General features: G+C 32.4%; 1 protein-coding gene across 7 annotated transcripts in view; it reads right to left on the bottom strand.

Moving 5' to 3' along the window:
- The window catches only part of LOC129981777 (serine/threonine-protein phosphatase CPPED1-like), a 143,130-nt gene that overhangs the window by 30,735 nt on the left and 85,792 nt on the right, over positions 1 to 26,603 (bottom strand). For all 7 annotated transcript variants that reach the window (XM_056092780.1, XM_056092778.1, XM_056092779.1 and 4 more), the window contains one exon: positions 13,402 to 13,631. In XM_056092780.1, coding sequence (XP_055948755.1) covers positions 13,402 to 13,631 — 230 coding nt within the window. The remainder of the gene's footprint in view (positions 1 to 13,401; positions 13,632 to 26,603) is intronic.

Here is a 26,603-nt window from a genome sequence, read left to right as displayed (position 1 = left end):
TTTAATTTTTTCCCATTAATGTGCAACGTGCTCGTGCAGCTTAAATTTTATTTTTATTTTGAGCGAAATAAATTGTTGAAAAATATAATAAAATTATTTTTGAAAAATTCATTAAAAATCGAAATTAGTTTTGTTTTTTAAAACATTAGTATCATTAAAAAGATTATTTTTTGAACTTCAATATGATGTAAAAATCCATTTTGTGCTGAAATATTTTCGGAAGTTATAGCGGAAAAAATCCAAAATTTCGTTTAATTTTTAATTAAAATTCTAACCAAAAATTCAAAAAAATTTCTCCGACGTGGACCACGACCTCCAAGGTGCCATACATGTGCCAAATCTGGAAGCTGTAGGTGAAACGGTCTGACCTGTAGAGCGCCAACACACACACACACACATTGAACTTTATCTTAATATATATAAATTACGTGTCACGTTGTTTGTCCGCGATGGACTTCTAAACTACTTAAACGATTTTAATCAAATTTGCACACCGTGTGCAGTTTGATCTAACTTAAAAGATAGGATAGCCCTTTTTTTGAATTTTTAATTAGAATTTTAATTATTAATTAAACTTCCCAGCCAAAAAATCTTTTCATTTTCCCCACCACCAAATAAGTACGGCTTCAGTTTTTTTTCCCCAACAGTCATGAGGCTAGGCTTAAGATTTTTCGGCTGATTATTTGAAACGATTCTATTTATTTTCTTAATGTTTGATGCATTTAAAATTAAACATTGTTAATTAATCGATCTTTCAGATTCATTCTTAAGTACTTTTGAATTAAAATAAAACAGAATAAAGGAAATTAAAAATTTGTAATCTGCATAGCGTTACCCCAACTGGCGCAGAAAAACTCACGCATTTGCGTTACGTTTCGAATCCGAATGTTCGAATTATTTATGATCCTATCCGAAAACGTTTCTCAGAAATAAGATATCATTTTCCACAATTATTTTTTAATGCATACAATAAATTTGATACGTTGCAACGGATAAAGTATCACGATCTTATGTTTGAATTTTGTATTACTGTGCACGGTGGCAATTCTCAGAAATAAGATATTTTATTTGAAAATGATTAATTACAAACGTTTTAACGGATCACTGATTAATATAACATACTAAAATTCTGCTTTTTTTAATTATAAAGAAGTTTGGAAAAATACTTGGAGGTGCACACGGATAATTATTACTTTTCGTTTTGAATGAATTCCGATTCTTTATCTGACTGTTTACTAAGAAAAATGTTGTACAGCAATAACATTTGTTACCTTCATTGAATTTTCAATTAAATGATTTTATTTCTTTTGTTAAGGATATCGTAAAAAAGGTAAGTGAACGAGCCAATAATAAGTTCCTCTAATCGGATAATAAAAAAAATATTAACTCATTTGTATGCTAAATGAAATTTTATCTTTTTTTATATAAATTATTGAAGATATGATAAGAAAAAATGGTTACAATAATCGTTTCAGTTTTTCATTTCTTTACTAATAAACTGCATGTACGTATCAAGTTATGTCAGCTATCATTCACTTCAGCTACAATGCTTATCATTATTTAATAAATGTTTCTGAAACTGATTTCATTTTGTAAATGAATTTTGACTTATTGCAACAGACAAATGTATGAATGACGGAATAAATCTCATGGCAACTTCATGTGTGGAATATAGAACTTTTTTTTTTTTTAATCTTTCCTTTAAGCTGAGGAAGCCAGAATCTGTATCACTGAAGTTAGAGGATTTATTATACATCATAAAGGGTTTATACTAAGAAGGAACAAATTATTTGTTCATTATTTGACAGTCACAATTATCTGTTAGCTCCAAGCGATTCTAACAGATGGCGGTATCTGTTGACTGGATTGAGTAAATATTCTAACAGATGGCGCTGTATTAAAAGTACCAACGTTTCACATAAGCTACAATTTTATGGCATAACCACCACGTGTTGCTGAGGCTAAAGTATAAGTTAAATTTATTTCGTCGTAAACGCAATACAATGAAATTCAATTGTTCTTACTTTTTCAATTTTTGGTATTAGCATAGCCGACCACGTGTTATTTAGACTGAAGTATAAATTGAATTCATATTATAGTAAAAGTAATACAGTGGAATTCTTCTTGCTTTTTAATTATTAGTGCTTCATTGTTCAACAATCTTTAATTAAAATGCATGTTTAAAACAAATCATTCTTATGGCGAAGTGTTGAAACACTTCGATTGGCCATAAACATGCGCGTACAATTGCAAAATGATCCATCAGCACAAATATTTTCTGAACAATTACTAGATATTGGGAACGGTAAAATAGAACTGCAACCAAATACGCAATGCATTAAACTGCCAGACAATTTCTGCACTGTTCTTCAGGGAAAAAATGAATTGATTCAGAGTATTTTTCCGGATATACAGAGTAATTACTTGAATCATAACTGGCTCAGGGATCGGGCTATTTTGGCAGCCAAAAATGTTGATGTTGACGAAATTAACTTCCAAATACAACAGTTGTTACCAGGCGATCTGATGTCTTTTAAATCAGTCGATACTGTTGTTGATGAAAATGATAGTGTAAATTTTCCAATTGAATTTTTAAATTCACTAGATATACCTGGAATGCCACCACATAATCTTCGATTAAAGATTGGTTCACCTATTATTCTCCTGCGTAATTTGAATCCACCTCGATTATGCAACGGTACGCGTTTGGTCATCAAAAAGATCACCGGAAATATATTTGAAGCTACCATTTTAACTGGAAAGTTTAAAGGAGAAGTGGTCATGTTGCCACGTATTCCGATGATACCATCAGAATCTACGATACCCTTCGAAAGGTTACAGTTTCCGATTCATTTAGCTTTTGCCATGTCTATAAATAAGTCTCAAGGCCAAACAATGTCTATTTGTGGTTTAGATTTGGAAAATCCATGTTTTTCTCATGGGCAACTATATGTTGCATGTTCACGTGTAGGAAAACCGTCAAATCTATTTGTGTTAGCTAAAGACAGGTTAATCAAAAATATCGTGCACCTATTAGTGCTAAATTAAATTGAAATTAAAAGTATTTATAATTCAAAATAATAAACATTATTGTCAAAGATTTAAAACTATCTGCCCTACCTACCTCATTTATAAGTTTAAGTGTTACGTGTTTTTTACTAACAACTTTGTAATGTACTCATTTGTTACAAACTTGAATACAAAAAATAAAGAAATTAAAATTTTTTTTTGTATTGATTTTTGCTCATTATCAACGGTAGTAGAAAATCAATCATGGAGGTCCCCATGTTTTTTTACAAATGGCCTCTGTGTAAAAAAGCATGGTGGTCCCCATGACTGGTGTTCTCCTACCGTTTCCCTTGAATAGTTTACTACTATGTAATATAACAAAAACCTTAGCCACAGCAACGAGTGGCCGGGTCTGCTAGTCTAATATATAAAAATCTCATGTCACGGTAGTTGTGTTCGTACTCCTCCGAAACGGCTCGACCGATTTTCATGAAATTTTTTATGTGTATTTGGTAGGTCTGAGAATAGGTCGTAAAGTATATTTCATAATGCTAGGTAATTAGGGTGTTCCTATCCGGGTTCACCGTACGCTGAGGAGCCCAACGATTGCTTGAAATCATCGCCACTGTGACGTAATGTTGAAACAATCAAAAAATAATATAAAAAAAATTTAAAAAAAAAAAAACACGCGCATAACAGTCCAAATAAAATAGTAAAAATAAACACGCGCGTCCAAATGCTACAAGATCCATCTGCTGACACATTCTCGGACCAGAGATTGTTTTTTGATTTGAAAGATATAACAGTCTTTTGTTTATAAAAAAGCGAAGTTGCGTTTAAAAATACTTTACGGTGGATTTTTTTTTTGCATCTTACTCTCAAGTTTAGACAAGGTTTTATTTTTTGTTTCTCTTCATATTTCTACTCTGCTTAATTCAATTTGTCCGATGTAAGATTGTTTCTTTATATTTTGTGGATTTTTTCTGCATTGCAGCTGAGTCACACATTTGTATCAGTGCAAGACTTTAGTGATGATTCCTTTCAATTGAATTCTGAATCTCTCGCCTTCAACACGATGCCTCAAATTACTCACATTTATTTTATGAATGAAAACCTGCCAAGGACCTTGTGCTAAATTTAGGTCAGAAACATTACGAGGAAATAAACGTTATTTTTTCTAATGCGAATGCTTCTTCTTAAATACCGCGCACAAACCCCATTCTGATGCAAACTTTCATAAAGCAAAATATCAACAGACACTCAAATATCATGAAAATGAGATTTACCCGGCAAGGGAAACTAATTTTTACTACAAAGGAATCCGGGATGCGCAAAACAACTTCTTAGCTTAGAACAGATTAACGATAATAAGGTTACTTCAAACGTTATTTCGGAAGGAGTTACTTCTAGATTTCTGCTTATTGATATACCCACATGTGTTCCACTCAAAGAAGTTGCAGACGAACTGCGACAGTTTAATGATATTGAAATCAGAGAGATAAGACGTTTTGTCAAACAAAATTCGACACAACAAACTTCTCCAATTCTCGTAACAATTCTGGGTACTTCTCTTCCAGATTCAGTTAAACTTTGGCTTACAATCCAGAAAATTTGACCTTTTATCGAAGGACCTAGACAGTGTTCAAAATGTTACAGTTTCCTACACCCATCTAGGATATGTTCGAAAGACCAAGTTTGCCAATTATGTGGAAAAGAACACGTTGGAAATTGTCAAAACCCAGTTAAATGCATTAATTGTCAAGGTTCTCATGCAGCAACATCTAAAGCATGTCCCTTGTACGTTAAAGAACAACAAATTTTTGATCTAAAATTTCGTAACCACCTCACTACGGGGGAAGCACGACGCATATTTAATGCATCATCTAATACAACTTATGCGACTGTTACTAGATCGAACACGGAACCCATTGACTTTGAAAAATCTTTAAACGACAAAATGGAATCCAACATTCAAAACATCAACAAAAAGATGGAGCAACATTTCAATGCGCTATTGGAAATATTTCAAAAGACGGTCGAGTCTATGGTGCAACATTTAATTCATGTGATTGACAAAGGTGAAAAAAATAAATCTCCATCTAGGAAGAAAAATGCTTTACTGAATGCTTCGAAAAACTTCGCTAGTTCTACTAGTCAACCCATGCAATGGGACGCTGGTGGCCCTGCTGGGACTTCGGATTAATTTTCTTTTTTTGCGCTTTGTTTTCTTTTTGCTGTTTTCTGTTCCTCTCCCGCTTTACTGCTTGTTATTTGTTTCTCTTTGCAAAGCGCTGCTTCAGTTTTATTTTTCCCAAATGCTTGAGGGTTTTGTGTGTGTGTGTGTACGCACCCCGGTGTTTGGTTGACCTCTTGCAGAGTTTGCAGATTGTTTTTTCCTTTTCTGTTGGTTTAATTTATGAGGATGCGTTTTGTTCAGTGGAATTGCCGTAGTATTAGGAATAAAAAAATCTGGCTTGGTATTCCCCCTTTCTCAATTTCTGATTTCTGGATTTTTCAAGAAACTTTTCTTTATGCTGAAGATTTTAGTTTCTATAAAAAAAGGTTTTTTTAGATCTCACAGGGAAGGCAGAATGGGAGGGGGCCTTTTAATTGGAATCCCCGATCATTTGTTGGCATACATAATCCCTTCCGATGTACCTCAAAATTCGGACGTGGAAATACTCACCGTTAAAATCATTACAGCTTCTCTAAAATTTTGTATATTTAACATTTAAGCTCCTACAGGTTTTGACATTGAAATTTTCGGAAACTTTTTTAACTCACTTTCTGAACCAACGTTCATCTTTGGTGACTTTAATTTACATCACCCTTTTTGGGGCTCAACCACTTCTTCCAGACTCAGCAACAATTTTGTCGATTGGTTAACGGATTCAAATTTTGTCATTTTAAATACTTCGAACCCGACGCACATTACTCCTGCAGGTAACCAATCACTTCTGGATCTTGCCCTTTGTTCCAAATCACTCTTCTGTAGCTCAGATTGTTTTGTTGCTGAATCATCTTTTGACAGCGACCATTTCCCCATAATTTCCACCTGCAAAGTTTTACACAACAAACAAAGGTTCCTCACAGAAATTAAATGGCAATCTATTCTATTTCAATCGGAAAAAATTTTTGAAGCTACAAATCTTAACCTAGACTCAGTTTCATCAAACATCTCAGAAATCATATCCAATAATACTAGAAAAATACCTTTGAATAACAAACAATACCCACCCTGGTGGGATAAAACCTGTCACAAATTTTACAACCTTAAAATCATATATCGGAAGAAAGCATTAAGATGCATATCAACTAAATTTTGGATTCTTCACAAAAAATTCGCAAGCAGATTCAAATTTTATAGTAAACAAGCAAAACAAAAATTTTGGGATAACTTATGTAATAGTGCAAGAAATCCTAGTTTATTTTATTCTATCTTAAGAAAACTGAATCAGCAATATGAAGATAACAACTCCTTCAACACCATTTCTGTTAACAATTCTTTTATTACAAACCCATTCGTGCAAAGTAATCTGTTCGCAGAATTTTAGGCGAACAATTCCAGTTCTCACGAACCATTACCAATCCAGTTTACGGACAATCAGGAAAGAGAATTAAACGGAGCACTACAAATGGAAGAATTACAAATCGCAATTAAAAAATCAAAAACAACAACCCCAGGTCCAGACAATATTCCCGCATCCTTTTTCAAAAAACTTAACAAAAATGCAAATTATTACATCCTGCAATTATTTCAACAGATTTTTAAGACAGCATATGTTCCCAAAACATGGAAACATGCACTTATTCCCATTCCAAAACCAAATAAAGAAAACTTCAGATAACATCATATAGGCCAATAGCTCTAACATCTGTTTTTTCCAAAATCTTTGAACGTATCTTATGTAAGAGAATTACTGATTTTCTTACAAAGAACAAGAAACTTCATCCAAAACAATTTGGTTTTTTACCATACAAGGACAATCGGACAGCCACTTACTCATTATATAACAGCATTTCAAAAGCAAAGAGGGAAAAAAAATATTTCATTGGTATTAGTCTCGACATCGCAAAAGCTTATGATTCGGTTTATATTGACGGATTGGTATATAAATGCTTGGAATTTAGCATCTGCGGGAAGATATGCGCTTGGTTGCATCAATTCCTTAGTCACCGTACGTTCCAAGTGCGATGGAGACAAACACTCTCCGACATAAGAATTACAAACAAAGGATTGGCACAAGGTAGTGTCCTCTCGCCAATCTTATGGGCAATTTTTATATTGGATTTTTTTGAAACTCTTGAAAATGAAGTTGATTGTTTGATCTTTGCAGACGACATATTTATTTTTTGCTCGCACCAGTTTATTGAACTTATTACTAAGAAATTACAAAAAACAATGGAAAACATACATCAATGGTGTACGTATTGGAAGCTTTCAGTTAATGCAGAGAAAAGTTACATAGCCGATCTTTCAAACAAAATTAATTTCACCCACCCAAATATCTCACTTGCAGGAACGAACATCCAATGGAAAAACTCAATTACATTCCTCGGAATTCCTTTTTCAAAAAGAAATCAAAACGGATAGATCTTCAATAAAATTAAAAATAAAGTTTAAAAAAAATCAATGCATTAAAGGGTTTTGCATATAAACATTATGGCCCAAGAACAAAAGATTTAATCACAATCACAGACAATAGCATTTGCAGTTTATTCTTTTACGCCAGTCTCATTATTAACAAATTTCCAGAAACTCGCATGAAAGCATGTAATATTATTCAGACCAAAGCACTTCGCATTGCACATGGTGTTCCACAGTGGACACCAAATAAAGCTGTCCTTTACATCTCCAATCAGGAAATTCTCAGTGAAAAAATCAAACTATCCTTACAATTTCTCATTAAGCAGATTTCTATCAGTTCCTTCTCCGCCATCTGCAAATTAGATTTAAACCATTTCAATCTTGCTCTTATTGAACAGGACAAAATTTTTCTGGATAAAATTTTTTCTGATCTAAACATTAATTGGAATCGCATTATTTCTGATCAACATTTTTTGCAACTTCCAAGAGAAAATTTCAGTATTATTACTTCAAAATACCCTTTTCAAAACAAATCTCTCCAACACTCAGCTATTAATGGCCGTTTTCAAGAAACGCTATAAAAGGACTTCAAACAATGTTTCATAATCGCAACTGATGCATCAAAATTGCAAAACTTAACTTCAATCGCCGGCACTTCGGATCTGTCTCAATTTACTTTTCGAACCCACAACATTAATTCAATTTTTACAGCTGAAGCTCTTGCAATTTGCTAGGCTCTGGACTATCTTTCCGTTCCTGAGAAACATTTACTTCTTCTTACAGATAGTCTTTCAGTTCTTACAGCACTTCAAAAATTTTCATATAAATCCCCATCCATTATTCATAAAAATGTGGGCAAAATTATGGAAAAATCTCAGATTAACCAACATATTACTTTTCTATGGATCCCAGGGCATTCGACAATTTTATGGAATGAAAAAGCGGACTTGATCGCAAAATCAGTAACAGAAATCAGCCCGTGAATTGAATGGATCGCATCAGAAGACATCATCTCACGCATCAAACAAATCTCAAAAAGAAAAACAACAGACAACTATAGACAGAGCAAATATTAGGAAGTTCTTGGGGAAATTCCAGACATAAAAAATATTGCTAAATGGACAAAAAATAGAAGAGAAGACATCATTTGCGCTAGAATTTCTACCAAAACACTCATCATACCTGGCCTTCTACATCGTTTTAACCTGTCGAATCAACCAAACTGCGAAACATGCCAATCTTTGAATAATTCGGATCATATCTTACTGCACTGCTGAAAATACTCAAGCATCAGACGTTGCCTGTGGTCGAAGTGGGGCCTCAACTCTCTTTCAACCCGCAATTTCAAACAACTCACGAGCAAAGCTTTTGCAGATAAACTTTCTCTTCATATTTTCCTTCAACACTTGAAATTTTTTGACATTTATTAATTAGAGATATTGTTGAACGCTGGGATGACAGCCTTTGTAGCTAAAAATCTCTAAATCCCCCTCATTCAAACAAACAAACAAACAAACTCGGACCAATTGTTAGATATCGGCGAGGGAAAAGTTGCTGTCTAATAAAATACTGGATGCATAAAATTGCCCACTAATTTCTGCACTATCGTTGATTCGCAAAATGCTCTCATTTACCGCATATTTCCCGATGTACGCGCATAATACATAAATCATACGTGGCTGGCAGAAAGCGCCATTTTGGCAGTAAAAAATGTGGACGTCGACAATTTAAACTTCAAGATACAACAGTCGTTGCCAGGCAACTTGGTATCATACAAATATATCGATACAGTTTGTGATGCTAACGAAGCTGTAAATTATCCAACAGAGTTTTTGAACTCACTGGATTTGCCAGGCAGGCCACCACACCTTCTACGACTGAAAGTTGGATCTCCGGTTATTTTACTTCGGAATTTGAACCCACCATGGCTATGCAATGACACGCGATTGGTCATTAAAAAATTGATGAAAAACGTTATCGAAGCCACTATTTTGAATGGTAAATTCCGAGCCGAAAATGTTTTGATGCCACGAATTTCCAATGATTCTCACAGACGTACCAATCGAATTCAAACGCGTTCAATTTCCTATTAGATTCGTATTCACAGTGACAATCAATAAGTCGCAAGGTCAAATGATGTCTGTTTGCGGCTTAGATTTGGGCACACCATGTTTTTCACACGTGGCATATTCTTGCGTGGGAAAACTATCGAGCTTATTTGTGTTGGCTAAAGACGGACTGAGAAAAAATATCGTACACTCAATTGCTCTTCGAAATGAATATTGATTTTCTTTATTTCATTTTTATACTTTAGGACAAAAAAATATATATATTACTTATTTCACTTTACGTTTAACTTTTAAGAGATCAAACAATGTATATGTTCGTTACGTTAATGAAATACATTGTATTGAGAAAATGAATGGTTGGTGTTTTTTTGTTTTTATCGGCGATCATCACCTACAGCGTTCCATTCCTCTTTCTGTCATAGATCCCAACCCCACACACTTACAATGCATTCGTTAACAACCAAAATATTCAATAGAAATAATTTATAAAGCAGAACAGCGTTTGCCGGGTCAGCTAGTTATAAATATAGATATAAATTGAATTACAAGTCCTTACTTATTATGGAGTGCCCTTCTAAATCTTCAATATTTCCTTCTTGTGACTCATTATATTCAGTTGCTATTGTTTTATAAGCGTTAACAAAATCGGATTTAGAATGCTTGCTTATAAATTCAGCTAAATTGAAAGTATCAAATAGCAACTTTATATGCGATATTACATGAAACAGAATGTATTTTTATTGAATACAATGAAAAAATAAGTATTTAGGGAATATTTTGAAAAAAGAGGTAAAATAAATTCTGAGGCAATAAGTAGCTATTTCTTATTTAAAATATGTCCTCTTCAAACCGTTACTGTGTCGCAGTACACATTCCCAATTACTCATATTTTCTGGAATAACATATCGAAATAAATATGAATGTTTCTATACTTGAAACTAGCCAATTAATGAATTAATGTGTTAAAATAGCATTATTTAATGAACATGGTTATGCATAAATTAGAGACGTATCTTTAATTTCATACGATCATTTTAGATCGAACAAAAGAGCAACGTCTGCAAAATTCGTTCTCAGTTACCCTAAATGCCCTTGGGACGAAAGGGTTTTCAGAAAAATTCTAACTCTTTATATTACCTGATGTAGTTTCATAAATCTTAGTTTCAAAAGTGTGACATTTGCGTAAAAATCAAGAGAAAAACATCGAAAGTAATATTATCAAAACTATAAAAAAATTTAATTTTAAGAATTAAACTTTTGGCAGCAATCCGGCTATTTTCTAGCTACATCTTGTATTATCCTAGCTTTCATGAACAGCCACGACAAAGACACTTTCCCTGACAAAATACTAAAAGAAATAAGAAGAAAGTAAAATCCGGAGAGCGAGACCCGATAGCGTGATCCAACCACTACAATTCATCTACTAGAAAATGTTTTCTTGTAAGGCGGTACTTACAAGGAGAGGGCACGAGGTTGAAAATTCAATTCGGGATGAAATCTAGTATAATGGTAGTATACATTTTAAACGTTCACTCACGAAAATATAAAAGCGCAATGACCAGTCAATTTCGAGAAAATGGCTCTCAAACTTTCTACATAGCTTATATACTAATAATGTGTCGCCGTTATCAAGACGCAAGTAGTAGAGAGAGTGGTTAAGATACTGGCGTACCAAACAAGAGACCCAAGTTTGATCCAGGAATAGTATTTTCTGCTTTTTTTATTTGGTTTTTTTTCTAATTAATTTCAAATTAATTTAGGGATTTACAAACAGTATTAATTAATATGTTTTTCATTTTTTATGCAAAAAAAAAAATATTTATTCTATAATATTACAATTTAATTTTTAGAAGAAAAATAATTATAAGCATGAACCCATTTTTTTAATTATTCGGAATTTCTTAAATTACCATTTTAAACATAATTTCAATTACTATGATACTCATTTTTATATGGAAAAATAAATGTATTTTCTCTTAATACCTGAATTAAAATTTAAAAAAAATTAAGATATAAGCCCGTTTTTCTTTTCAAAAATTATTTAAATAAAATTACAGACATTTTTAATTAATATGCAACTCTTTTTATCAGTCAAAAATGAATGTTTTAAAAATAATCCCCCTTAAAAATAAATATTGAATTATAATTTTATTTTTAGCAGGAAAAATATTTACATATATAACTTAAATAATGATAAATGTTAATTAAATTACTGACATCATAAAAATATTTCATTAATTTTTATTACATACGAGAGGAATAAAAATATTTCAAAGAATATAGATATATTATGACATCTTTCAAAATTCATAAATAATGATTATCCACAAGAGTAACCTTAAAAAAATCGATTAAAAAAAATTCGTTTACCTTAAAAAATATTTGTTTTTCCTCAGAAAATCGGGCAGTGCAAAGAGCATATCGTATGTTACTAAAAATTTTGAACCATCTGCCTGTGCATTCCATAACTGAACATCTCCTTTCTACTTTTTCTATTCGATTATTAACATTTTAAATGTTTGTGGATATAATTTTATTTATTTTAGCTGCTCTCATTAATTCCCGATATAAATACAGCTTCGTTGAGTTATAAATAATTTATCTTTATTAAAATCCAAAAATTTAAAACTTTTAATGATTTTAAGATAAAAGTAGTTATTTTGAAATATTTTTATAGTTAAAATTATATTTATAATTATTTTAACACTTAAAAATTAAATTATAGTTATAATGCAAGAACAATATACTTGAACTGAATTATTTTTCTTTAAAAAAAAGAGTTATAACTTATTTATTAAGAGAAAATACATTTATTTTTTTCCATATAAAAATGAGTATCATATTAATTGAAACCATCTTTAAATTGTTAATTTAATTTAAGTAATTCCGAATATTTTTAAAAAAATGCATTCATGCTTATAATTATTTTTCTTCTAAAAATTAAATTGTAATATTAGGAGAATAAACATTTCTTTTTGCATAAAAAAGGAAAAACATATTAATTAATGCTGTTTTTAAATTACTAAATTAATTATTAAAAAAACAAATAAAAAAAAGCAAAAAATACTAGTCGAGGATCGAACTTGGGTCACCTGTTTGCTACACCAGTGTCTTAATCACTCTGCCATTTGCGCTTACACAACGGCGACACATTATTAGTTTATAAGCTATGCAGAAAGTTTAGGAGCCATTTTCTAGAAATTGACTGGCCATTGCGCTTCAATATTTTCGTGAGTGAAAATTCTAAATGTATACTACCTTTCTATTAAATCTCATTCCGAACTGAATTTTTAACCTCGTGCCCTCCCTTTGTTAGTAGTCTAAGCATGATTCCATCCAAAGCAATGCTTAAACTCTCTTTGAAGAGAATTAGCCAGATATGGTTTCTTGGAGTGACAGAATACTTCGGCATATTACTTTTATCGAAGTCAAATAGCTGACACATTGCAGTTTACGAATCATCTTCGCCATATATTTGATGAATTAAAAGGGGGGAAGAAAGAAGAGAATCTTAAAGAAAACTGCCAAGCAATGCTATAAATTCGAAATTTATATTTCCAGTAGTTATTTTCTACTAAAGTTTTGCAATCTGAGAAATACTTAACGCTCACCCTATATATCTGGAAACTTATCATTTTAAAACAATGCAACTAATGAAATTGATAAACTAAAGCTTTTATCGAAATAAATATTATTTTAAAAACAAACCACTGAAATATTTTCAAATGTACTCACCTTTTCGGGTGCTTTGTAAAACTGAGAATTAATCACAATAAACATAACGCCTCCGCAGAAAAATGTAAAATAATCGTCTCCAAACTTTTTCTTATAAATCTGAATTGACTCATGAGTTGGATCGTCTCCCACGTCGTGATTTCCACAAACACAAACCAGGGGAATATCTGGATGTAGCTCCTTAAACAAATGGAAGAAAGACTGCTCCTGAGGATAGCGCAAAGAAGTACCTGCAAATCAAGCAGTTTTAAAATAGCTTGAACACTGAAAGAAGAAGGACATTTCCAAATTTGCAATATACACAGTGTTGTCATTCCGTTCTTAATTAAAAAGTTATTAGTGGTCCTTGTGACTAACAAGATCGTTGGAATTATTATTTACGGAGAATTTCAATCAAACCTTTTAAACATAGTTTGATTTTTATAGACTCGGAAAGTATTTTTAAGCTTTTCATCTTGACAAGCCTTTAAGTACAATTTTTAGCAACCTCAGACCCAGAAATATAGTGGATATCGAAGGCATCAGTACCGATGCTGTTTATTATAATTTTTAATAAAGATAAATAACAAAAGACATTTAAAATATCTCTTTGCAATAGCACATTTTCGTCTAATTCTTTGCGATTAAACCAGAAAATTGCAAATAGGAAAAAAATAAAATTATAAATCTAGGCGAAATACTCCTTTAATCACAAGGAGCTAGAACAGAAAAATTCCCAACCTTGAAAGGGGCCACCTGAAAATTCAAAAAAAATCATTCTAAAAATTAGAAGAGAAAAAAAAATATGATGTCGGATAAAGAGTGGAGAGAGGATGGTTCGGAGATAAAGCACAGCTTTTTTTGCCCTTAAATAAAAAATTATTTATCTGAGAGAAAAAGTTAAACTTAAAAACTGTAGTATTAAAAAACCCCTATAAAATGAGCCGTCGAATATTGTGATAGTTAAATTAGCAAAAATAGTAATTTTAATAATTTACGCCAAGAATAATTTAATTTCTTACAAGTTTAGAAAAATATTTATTTTTTTAACATTTATGCGAAATGTTTCGAATTCTATTCAAGTCCGAGTTACATAGAAGGGTGAAAAAACCCTAGAAAATCTGCATTATTTTTTTAAAGTTCTATAAAGACGAAACAGAGTCATCGATAAGCATCAGTTAGTAATTTTTATCAATAAGAATTCGTGAACTGAAAAATAATCTTACTTTAATAAGAGCTGAAAATTAAATTTAAAATTATCATTTTATCTTAACTATTAAACTTAAAAACATTCCTCGATAACTGTTTTCGCCAACATTACTATTTTCTTTTCGAAAAACAATTCTACAAAGTAAAATACCATCTTTTTTTTTCCAAATTTAATTTTTACTGCTTTAAAAAAAATTACCATTATGATACCATTTGAAATCTTAACAATTATTTTCAGAAAAGGGTTATTTTCCAGTTTGAGAATTCTGACTGATAAAAAGTATTTAAACATTTTTTTGGCAAACCTGTTCTTTTCCCTTAAAAAAAAATGCAGATATTCATTTTGAAATTTTAGCTTATTTTCTTCTATACAATACATCTCTCTCTCTCTCCCTCTTACATTTTTTAAAAGTGTTTTTTTTTTTTTTTTTTGTATTTCTATCTCATTTAAGGCACTATATAATGTTCAACATCTCATTTTATACGTCTTTCTTAATAGTCACAACTTTATATTTAACTTTTCCCTCTCAGAATAATAATTTTTTATTTAACTGAATTGAAACAATTCTTTTACTGGGACATTTTACAAAAAAAGGTTCTAGATTTTAACTCCCTCTCTCTACTCTTCGAATTTAGTAACATATCAAAATGCGACTCACGTTTTAATACATTCGTGATAATTCGATTGGACTGAAAATCAGACTTATACCAGGCATAATTTTCCGATAACGTGCTTTATATATAAATATATCCGTGAAATATGAATTTTTCTTCTGTAGACATTTTTTTTTAAAATTATTATTATTAAAATGAATCAAAGAAAGGTTGCTTCTTTATTATAGCAGCCCAGGACGACGCTACGATCACAGTTATGATTTCATTTTGGATGGTTGCCAAAATATTTGCTTGAGCAGAAATGCACATAGATGTGTAGCTTGGAATAAACTGGCTTGAACTTCCAGGTCTCTGGATGAACAGATGGCCAAAATTCGCATGTCTATTTTCTTTTCCAGTGGGAGGAGCACAGAGCACACAGGTTACATTTGCCAGAAAATGTCTGCATACAAACGCACAGTAAACATTTTAGAGAGAATTAAAGTACATTATAGTGACAATATTAATTTAATTTTAATTTAAAGTATTCCTTGAACATTTCGTTAAATATCCATAATAATTTCAGAAATATAACACACATTGTTTTAAAGTAATAATAATAATTTAAAATTGCACAAATAGTTATCAGAAAAAGTTTGCGTACAGATAAAAAAAAGTCTTCAAAAAATAGTTTCCATGGACTGTCAATTAAATTTTAATATCTGGCTGGATAAACTTTATGTCTAAGAATCTTTGTCAACTATTTAGGTATAGAGTGGACTTGCCTGGTGGTTTCCTCTTATTCCATTTCATCATAACAACTCTTTTCAGCATATCTTTCAATATTATATAATGTTGCCGAATCTTGCGTTCCAGTAAGTCCCATAAATGTTCTATGGGGTTTAAGTCTGGTGATTGGGGAGGAGAATTTCTACTGATTTTTTGATAGTGTACAACAGCCAGGGATTTATACTGGGGGCAATGTGTTTTGAATCATTGTCTGCTGAAATCAAAAGTCATCGCCACGGCTCAAAAATTTGTGCATTACTCTGTTTCAAATTTTCTTTTAATAGATTCAGATGTCCCATATGTTCTAATGTGGAGATTATAAAAGCTAATCGACCAACTCCACTTGCTACCATGTACCCCCACATTATTATGTCACCTCCACCGTATTTGACTAAGGCACAAGATTTTGCGTCTCAAAAGCCGTACCTTGTTTTCTCCATACCAGTTTACGGCCTTTGATGCCAAAGATACAAAATTTGCTTTCATCGGAGAATATTACTTTTTTCCAAAACTCATAAGGTTTATTTACATTCTCATTGGAAACAATTAAACATTTTTGCTTATTGACAGTTGAAACATGTGGCTTTTTTCAAGCTACATGGCCATGATAACCAGCCTTTTTCAGTATTTTCCGTATAGTGTGTTCTATAAATATTTCTAAACATATTTTTTTAAAATCTTTCTCTAATATCAATTACTATTTGAGATGCAGTATTCTTTTGATTTAATTACATTTGGATTACGTATTTCAGGGTGTATCTCTTTCCTCGTAAAGTCAGCTTAGAGGGACTACCACTAAGTGGCTTTGAGATAAAATATTTCGATGACTTGCAATTATTGATCACTTTTTGGACAGAAGAATTAGTTTTTAAAATTATCTTGCCGACTGCTCGAAGAGTTTTACCTTCATTCTTTAGTCTTAAGATGATTTTCCTTTTATCTGGAGTAATTTCTTTTCCTTCAGAATCCATTTTAAGTCAAGCACAATACGTACTATCTTTAAAAAAATCTTCAAAATTTAAATTTATCGTAACAACAAAACTATGTTTTTTTATCCTATTTGTTGTATTTCCACCAAAGTTAAAAGGAAAAAGCAGAAAAAAATAAATGCAGATGATATTTCATTTCATACAAGTTCATGGAGATAAGTTTGCAAATATCCTTTTAATTTGTACTGGTAAGCAAACTTTTTCTGATGACTTTTTGCATAATTTTAAATTATTATTATTATAATTTTAAAACAATGAAAGTTATATTTCTGAAATCTTTATTTATATTTAATGAATTGTTCAAGAAATACTTTAAATAAAAATTAAATTAATATTATCTCTATTATGCAGTTTTATTCTCTCTAGAATGTTTATTGTGCATTTGTACGCAGACATTTTCTGGCAAGTGTATATATTGTAGTCTCCCACAGTATATATTGTAGTGTAATTTATCAGAGAAAAAGTAAGTTAAAGGATATAAAGATTTCATATTTTAACATTAATTCTGTAATACTTAACAAATGCAGGAAATTTAAACAAAAAGTTAAAGTAAATCGTAAGCCAAGTTCTTAAGGAAATTGTACTTGAAACTCAAACTTATTTTATTTTTCACTGATAAATGATTACTCAGATATGAAAAGGTAACTCTAAGGGTCAAAACACGGTTTTTAATTTCTGTAAAAGTCCTTAATAGATTACTACTTCTGCAACGTCTTTCCTTTTACATTTAATTACGATAAAAAGAAAACTAGACCGGATAGTACGGAAGCCGGATAGTCGTGAGTGTACTGTAATTCCTAAAACTAGAAGGCAATGTAGGAAATAATTCATATTTTACTTGTTTCCTAGGCATTCTAAAGAATGGCAAAGCAGCAAAGTATGAAATATATCTCCGATTCGTTTCGGATGTCACGTGGCAAGGCATGACTTTTAATGCGTGTCTCATGCTCAGAATTTGTCAGTTGCACTTTGCGGTTTGCACTGTTGTGAAACCTATGATTTTTCAGAATTTAATTCCCATTTTCAGGTAGATCTTACTGCTTGTTAGTCTCAACCAGATAGAGAATATAAATTTATTATGGCGTACCAAGATCTCATCGCACAAAATTTGTGATTCTCAAGTCTCTAAAGTCAAAAAGAGCTGTAGAAGTAGTCAACAACCTAGTGGACATATTCTCGTTGCTTGGAGTGCCATCTATATTACAGTCTAACAATGATAGGGATTTTGCCAATAACGTGGCAACTAGCTTGAAGGAGTTTTGGCCAGCACTAAAGTTCGTGCATGAGAAGACTCGCCATTCGCAAAGCCAAGGTAGGGTCGAAAGAGCCAACCAAGATATCAAAAATAAGCTCTGTACTTACTTGGCCAACAATTCAGACCTCTGGAGTGAACGTCTGCGTTTCGCGCATTTAAGAAAAATAGAACTTATCATTCCGGAATCAAAAAACTCGTACGAAGCTCTTACTGGCTGCAAACCTAAAGTAGGGCTTACAAAATTTTTTCTTCCTGAAGATGTTATAAATACAGAGGAGCTGTTAGAAAACATAACAGAAAGTGTAAAACAATGGGAAAAGGTGAAAATAATCAGATTATACAAAAAAAGAGCTTGTTTCAAAATGGATGAGATTTCCGCTTCTGATACCTATTGTGTATGTTTAAAGTAAACGAGTCACGCACTTGAATACAAAAAGTGTCTTCAAAAAATTCTGCAACTATGCTAGTAAAGATGATAAAATGGATATTTTGTGCATCCTTTTTTTCAAAACTATTGCTATTGAAGATAAAATAAATTCTAAAATCAATCTATAAATGCAAGCCAAAAGGTAAAAATGAATTCGAAAAAATAAATACATTTCTCACTGCTTCTTTGGGATCTACTGTGTGAGTTCCTACTCCTGACATCAACAGGGGACGAGGTGATTCGAGCAATATATCGGCAGTTGCAATTAGTGTGACAAAGGATTGTTTCTACAGACTCGGAATTTCCGAAGGAATTTTAAAACAAGTATATGTGAGATCATAACGCACTTTATGCTCTAAGAATTAACTTAGAGTTGAAGAAGTTCCTGACCACACGCTTTCTCTCCGGTCAGTTGCAATTGCTCCATCCAGTGGAAACAGTCAAGGATTCGTCAAATGTATATGTAAAACAAAGTACTGAAATCTGAAATTCTTTGCGTGAAAAATGCAATGACATGTAATTCAAAATGCCATTTAAACCTACCATGTTGTAACAAGTACGCCAATTTTATCTGTTATTTTTTTATATGGAAATTTTGTTTTCCTTAATAAGAAAGGCGTTAATTTTGTTTTGTACAACTTTTATTTTTCTGCACAGCATTTATATAATAGCCTTATCAAGACTTTTTTTCATACTTTGTCAAAATAGCATTTGTCATTCTATAGAATACCTAGATATTAAATACAATGCCTAGGGAGAATATGTAATAATTCTTATATTTTATACTTAGCCTAAAAACGCCCGGCATTATATACAATGCCTAGGCATTTTATAGAATGTCGGCGTTTTATACTTTGGTTTTTAAATGACTGCTTTAATATGACAGGCGTCCGTGGGAGCTGCCCAGTATATTTAAGACAGCGGGGATTGCACAAACCATTCTCAATGTTGTGATAACACATTCATTTCCTTATTTATTCTATAAGTTCCAGTTTTAATTTTCAGGCAATTCAGGAAAAGTGCGCCATATATATTCTTGAAAGTTTGGCCCATAAGGAAGATTGGATAGGATGACTTTTGCCTAAAATGTCTTAGCTGTAAAACCCTAGCGACTTTTAATCTCAGGCTATTGAAGCTCTATTATAATCTCTTTTTTGTCTTGGTTAATCGGAAGTCCTTTATTGACAATTTTCAAAGATCCTTCATCCGAGTATTGCAAAGGCATAAACTTTATTTCTTGCTTCTTCAGCATTTCTAAAATTTGATTTGTTTTTTTTTCTTTTCTGCAATATTGACCAAGTTTATTCTAATGAATCTTTATTAAGTTGCTTTTCAGTTTCGGGAAATTTTCGACATATTTCTTATAATCTCATATTGTAATCTTCTTTGACTTTAAGGTTAATTTCAGGCACTATTTTAATGAGTTCATTTCTTTTTTTTTTCTTTTCATTTTCTAAGATTTAAAATTTATTTGGAAACTTCAATAACTCGTGCGATCTTCTTACTTATCGCACCATTTTAAGTCCCTCTAAGTATAAGTAGTAACTAACTTCTTATGCTTACTCTTCTTTGCTTATTACTCTTTTTATACTTACTACTTAGAGAATTTATTCATTTTTATTCTAATTATGCGTATTAGGGATTGACGGAGTGGATATTTCTTAATGATACAATATTTTTTTAAGGGACATCTCCGTAATTTTGTTATTTATGTCGCATCTTCACAAAAATGGGTGTCAGTGGAAATAACTCGAGAGATAGGATTTACTCTAATCGACAAACTGATTAATTGGGCAAATTAACTAGTATCTGAAATGTTTCTATTCCAAAATATTGCAATAATTCAATCCAGCAAGCCATTTATGTATCGGTATCAAATTTCGTTCCGAAATAGATTTGAGATGAGAACACTCACTTTGTTTGAGGAAATCTCCGCCCCCCCCCCCTCAAAAAAAACCCCATCATTCTGGGGACTGTATGTTGCTGCAAGCAAACAATTCTGTATAGTTATTTTTAGCTTGAGTGTCATCACCTTTTATTGTTGTTATTCTATAAAATTACTTATATGTTTGTATGTCTACTTATTGTGAAGAATAAATATATGTTTTACTAACGCCGTTGTTTTTAATATATGGTGCCGAAACCTCTATTTGAATCAAAACTGTGAATTTATACTTCCTGCTTTTTACAAAATATCGGCAAGTTAACTTACTTAATGAGTTTTTTGTATTTATACTTTGGATTACTGTAATGACGCCGCCGGATGAAACTACAAACAAAATGGCGCAACTCAAACGAAAACGGAAAACTATTCGCGGTAACATTACTCGTTTTTCTGTTGAAATAAGTAATTTAAAAGATGATTTTTCAATTGAAGATGTGGAATATACTTGTAATCGTTTAACTACTACCTTAACCCTTAACTGGGGAGGTGAAATTTTAGGATTTAACTGGGGAGGTGCGGTCTACGAGACCGCATTTCATTTACACTCAAATTAAATTTTTTAAGGAATGTATTAGTATGGGGAACTGCCAATATATTTTGCAGATATTTTTCTTGATATATAGATATGTTTTAGAAATTTTTCAAAATATATTATCATTGAAAAAAGTAAATGCGTTGGAACATACATTTTCTCCTCAAATTACATGTTACAATAAATAATATTCTTGAAAAAGTATATTACTTTTTACTTTTTAAATCATAATTCTTTTTACAGTATATGAAGGTATAGAAAACAATATAATGTAGAAATCGGCAATTATATGAAAAATAAAAAAATTGACAATAGGTAAAATTGGCTCTTTTTTTATCGTGTGCTTGTGTGACTTTCATAGCGCGGTTTTCTAGGGCATTTTAAACATATAAGTTAAGAACTAGTCTAAAATTCAACCTATAAATTCTGTATATATATCTCTTGGTATATTAATATATTTTATAAATTTTTCAAAATACATTATCACTAGAAAAATTAATTATGTTTGAACATACATATCAAAATCAGTTGAATGCGAACTTACATCAAAAAACTCTTCTGTACAATTATTTGTATCTCTAAAACCACTTTCTGCTTCATTTAAAAGTGCCTGGAGCACTGCTTCATAATAGGATCAGTAAACTGAACTATATTTCGGGCCCACGTTTTAGCGCCATCTGCTAAGCCTTGTTTATCACTGGGACACTAACAGGGAGATGCGGTCTTAGAGACCGTACTCGAAGAAATAACTGAATTATTTTAAAAAGCATCTGCTGAAATCGGTTGAAAAAGTGCACGTGTATTGAAGGTCACAAAACAGGAAGCTACAGGGTCAACCCATTCAATTGAGCTAAAAATAGAATAGGGGTGACAGAAAATCCATCGCTAGTGGTCTCACAGACCGCACGTACCCAGTTAAATGTTAAATGAAATGAAAATAACGGATAATGAGATACACAATTTATTTTCTGATGAAGAATACGAAAACGATATTTTACAATGTGAAAGCTTTAATGATAAGGCTGAATTCACGATTTTTAAAGACAAAATAATAATAATAATAATAATCAAAATAAATTAGCGCCAACTACAAAAAACTTTACTGATTTGGCTATTAATAACAATAATTTGGTGATGAATTTCAGCTTTTGTATTTCAGCGCCTGCTATTTAATCATATACTGTAAAACTGCCTACAATTTAAACTAGAATCGTTTAACGGCGATGTAGAACTTTGGCAAAGTTTTTGGGAACAATTTCAGTCTTCCATAGATAATAATTCAAATCTTTCAGTAAATTATAAACATGTTTTTTTAAGAGGTTATTTACAATATGAACCAAAACGATTGGTAGATGGCATAAGCATTATTGCCGATACATATGAAGCTACTAAAACACTCCTTATGGATAAATATGGCGACAAAAACAGAATCATTCAAGCTCATTTGGACTTTTAAGAAAATTTGACGCCAATACGAAATCCATCGCCGACATCACTAAACGAAGTTTTTATTGAGTGTAATAGAAGATTACAAGCTCTGCGTGCCTTGGGAGAGGATGTTAATGCTTATGGCCGAATTTTAATTCCTAAAATTTTACGAGCATTTCCGGATGACATTTGCCGCCTTCGGATTATTTTTGCAAAACGACAGAAAATTCCGGAAGGTGACATAACAAAATGAATACAATTCCTCTCGGAAGGGGTAGAAGGCGCACTTAAACTCTGAAAATTTGAGGTGAGCAATCTGTTCACTATGATTTTAAATCTTCCACTGCTATGTTAATTCCAAGAACACTACACCAATTAAAAAACGCTCCCCATTTTGTGCTTTCTGTGATACTAATGGACACTGGTCACAAGACTGTAACATTGTAACTAATATAGATACTCGTAAGCAAAAGTTAAAAAATAGTAATCGTTGTTTTTTATGCACAAATCATGGCCATAACGTAAATAATTGCCCCCGGAAAGACAAAGCCCGTTTCTATAAATGCAAAAAAGCCATCATATTTCCATTTGTAAAACTGTAACTGAGAATCCAAATTTAACTACCATTCCAATTACTTCTACTAATAACGTTGATATTATAACTCCCAAATTTACTCATCTTCAAAGTGCTCGAGTATATGTAATCGGCCCATCTGGTAAAACAAAAGTAACGCGGTGTCTCTTAGACGGTGGGAGTCAGTCTAGCTTCATTCATCCTAGTTTGATCGACTTCCTGCAACTGTAAATCACTAGCTCAGAAAAACTGAACCTTCTGGCATTCGAATAGATTTCAACAAACACTGAAACATGACGGAAGGTCAAATTTATCTTGTCAAGCATTTGTAACAACTCACAAATAAATATACAAGCATTTGAAAGTTCAAATACTTATGCCTTTCATCCATCTGCTCCCCAACCTGTCTCTTCTTTTGCTCATAGTCAAAAGTTGAAACTTGCTGATCCATCAGACAGTTTAAACGACTTACCTACAGAAATTTTGACAAGTGCTGATTTTTATTGGACTATAGGGCATACTAAATCTCCTATTAGACTTTCTGCGACTCATGTGTTAATACCTACGGTATTTGGATGGATTCTTTCTGGTACCATTCGTTCACTACTATAGCATATTCTTCGGTTTCTTCAGTTCACAACATTAGCGCAGAAACTTTGGTACGTGGTCTGGACGATCACGTGAGGCGATTTTGGGACTTGAAAACAATTGGCATCAAAACTACGCAAGATAAAGAGATGACTATTAGTAATTCTGAAATTTTAAGTGAATTTCACAATTTATTTTGCAAAGTTGATGGCCGTCGTGTTGTAAAGTTGAGAGAGTGATTCTTTCAGGTGATTCAGGTGAGAGGTGATTCTTTCATCGAATAATTACGAAATAGCACTCAAACGATTTCAAATACTCCGTAACAAACTCTTTACTCATTCAGACAAGAGATATTTATACAGAACAGATGCAAAATTATATCGAAAACCAACATGTTGAACTTGCTGATTAAAGTCTTTGAAACAAATCAAAACTATTTTACCTGCCTCATAATACAGGGAAAAAACAAAAGAATGGCGAAAAGAAATGGCGAATTGTATTTGATGCTTCTTGTCATACACCAGGACAACCTTCCTTAAATGATGCTCTTGAGCAGGGTCCTAATTTGCTTCCAGAAATATTTGCAACACTGTTACGATTTCGACTTCACAAATTCGCAATCACGAGCGACGGACGTCAAGCATTCTTGCAACTTATTTTGGCTGAAGAGGATAGAAACTGTACTAGGTCCCTGTGGTTTGGGACAGAAAAGGATACAAATGGAAAAATACATTTGAGAAATGAAATACTTACTTATCGTTTTTCACGTTTACCTTTTGGATTGACTTCTAGTCCCTTTTTGCTTTTTGCCACTCTTCGTGAATTAGCTAATATGCACTCTGATTCCTACCCTACTGCAGCTGAGCACCTGGAGAATAATATTTTCATGGACGACTTTGTTATGGGCGTAGATACTGCTGAACAATCAACAACTCTTTACCAAGAAATGTAAGATTTAATAGCACAGATAAGTTTACCTTTAGTTAAATGGAGTATAAATTCCAAGAACCTACAGGCTATTTGGGAACTAAAGGATATCATCTTTAAATGCAATACGCAAGTATTAGGAACTAACTGGAATACCAAAGAAGACGTGTTTCATACAGACATAAACGAAAGTGTTTATCAATTTGCTGTTCCTGGAACAAAACGTTTACTTCTTAAAATTGTATCAAAGTTGTATGATCCTTTAGGCATCTATGCACCAGCAATAGTAGTTGGAAAAATTGTTTTTCAAACCACGTGGCTCATGGGAGTTCAATGGGACGAAATTCTTCCTCCAGGCAATCACGCTAGCTTTAACAGATGGGTATTAAACAAGACATATTTAAACAAGATACGTATTCCTCGCTGGATTGGAATTTTTGCTACTTCTTACATGAGTATCCATGTTTTTTGCGATGCTTCGGAAAAGGCCTGTGGTGCAGCATTATACATTTGTTTCACTGAGCTAAACGAAACGAAGGTTAGACTAGTTTGCAGTCGCAACAGACCTTCTCCACTTAAAAAGGTGACACTTCTACGGTTAGAACTTTTGACAGCCTTACTAGGAGCTCGTTTACTTCATTATTTTCACTAAGAAACTGGTTTAGATAATCAAACATCTACACTTTGAAGTGATTCAACAGTCGCATTAAATTGGATAAGAAATTATCCTAATCGATGGAAAACATTCGTATGTAACCGAGTCACTGAAATTCTTCAATACACTTTTCCAGCGCAGTGGCGACATTTCCCAGTTACACAGAACCCAGCAGATCATCTTTCTCGTGGAGTATTCCCAGCAGAATTACCATATCTAGAAACTTGGTGAAATGGCCCAAGCTGGTTAGCGTAAATTTCAGAAGACTGGACAGTCCAAAACATTTTGACAAACGAAGAAAAATTATTAATGGATATAGAAGCTCGTCAAGTTAAGAACCAAACATTATGTACATCAACTATCCAAACTTTAATCGATATATCCCGCTTCAGTTCATACACAAAACGCTTGAGAATAACAGCTTGGATTTATCGTTTTCTGAACAACTGTAAATCTCGACAACATTTTACTACAGAATTAACGACTGATGAACTGAATAAGGCAAGAAACTATTGGATTTCAGTTGTACAAAAACAAAGTTTTTCTGTAGAAATCAACGCACTAGAGCATAATCATTTCTTACCTAAATTTTCAAAAATATCTTGTTTTCGCCCATTTCTAAAATATAACATTTTACGACTTGATGGTAGGCTAAAATTCGCATGGATATCAGTTGAACAAAAACATCCAATACTACTTGAAGGATCTCATTATTTTGTGCACTTGTTGATTAGACACACGCACATTCGTTTACATCATTTGGGTGTTCGTGTAATTCTTTCAGAATTACGCTCCGAGTTTTAGATACTCCGTGGTCGTCAAGCCATCAAGCGAGTGTTTAAAACTTGCTTACCTTGCAAATTGTCCCATGCTTTAAGTTCTAATGAAATAGAAGCCACTCTTCCAGCTGACAGACTTACTCCTTGTATACCTTTCGATACTACTGGAATGGACTTTGCAGACCTAGTTTATATTTGGACTTCTAAACCTTCAAATACAGCTTACATCACGCAATTTACATGTTCTACTACTAGAGCCTTGCATATGGAACTTGTTTCTGACCTTTCTGTAGACAAGTTTCTTTTGGCATTGCAAAGATCTGTCAGTTGAAAAGGACTTCCACATACCATATACAGTGACATCGCTACTACCTTCCATACCGCAAGCAAGAACTCATTTTCCTTTAGAATACAATAACTTCAGAGAAAGTGCAGCAATTCTATGCTCACAATGGTATAAAGTGGAAGTTTATTGCACCACGAGCAGCTTGGTGGGGAGGATGGTGGGAGCGACTAATAGGTCTAACCAAAC

This window comes from Argiope bruennichi, chromosome 8 (assembly GCF_947563725.1).
Source record: "Argiope bruennichi chromosome 8, qqArgBrue1.1, whole genome shotgun sequence".
In the NCBI taxonomy this organism is placed as follows: Eukaryota; Metazoa; Arthropoda; class Arachnida; order Araneae; family Araneidae; genus Argiope; species Argiope bruennichi.
Note: the sequence above shows the minus strand (reverse complement) of the source record. Positions and strands in the feature narration are given on the sequence as shown.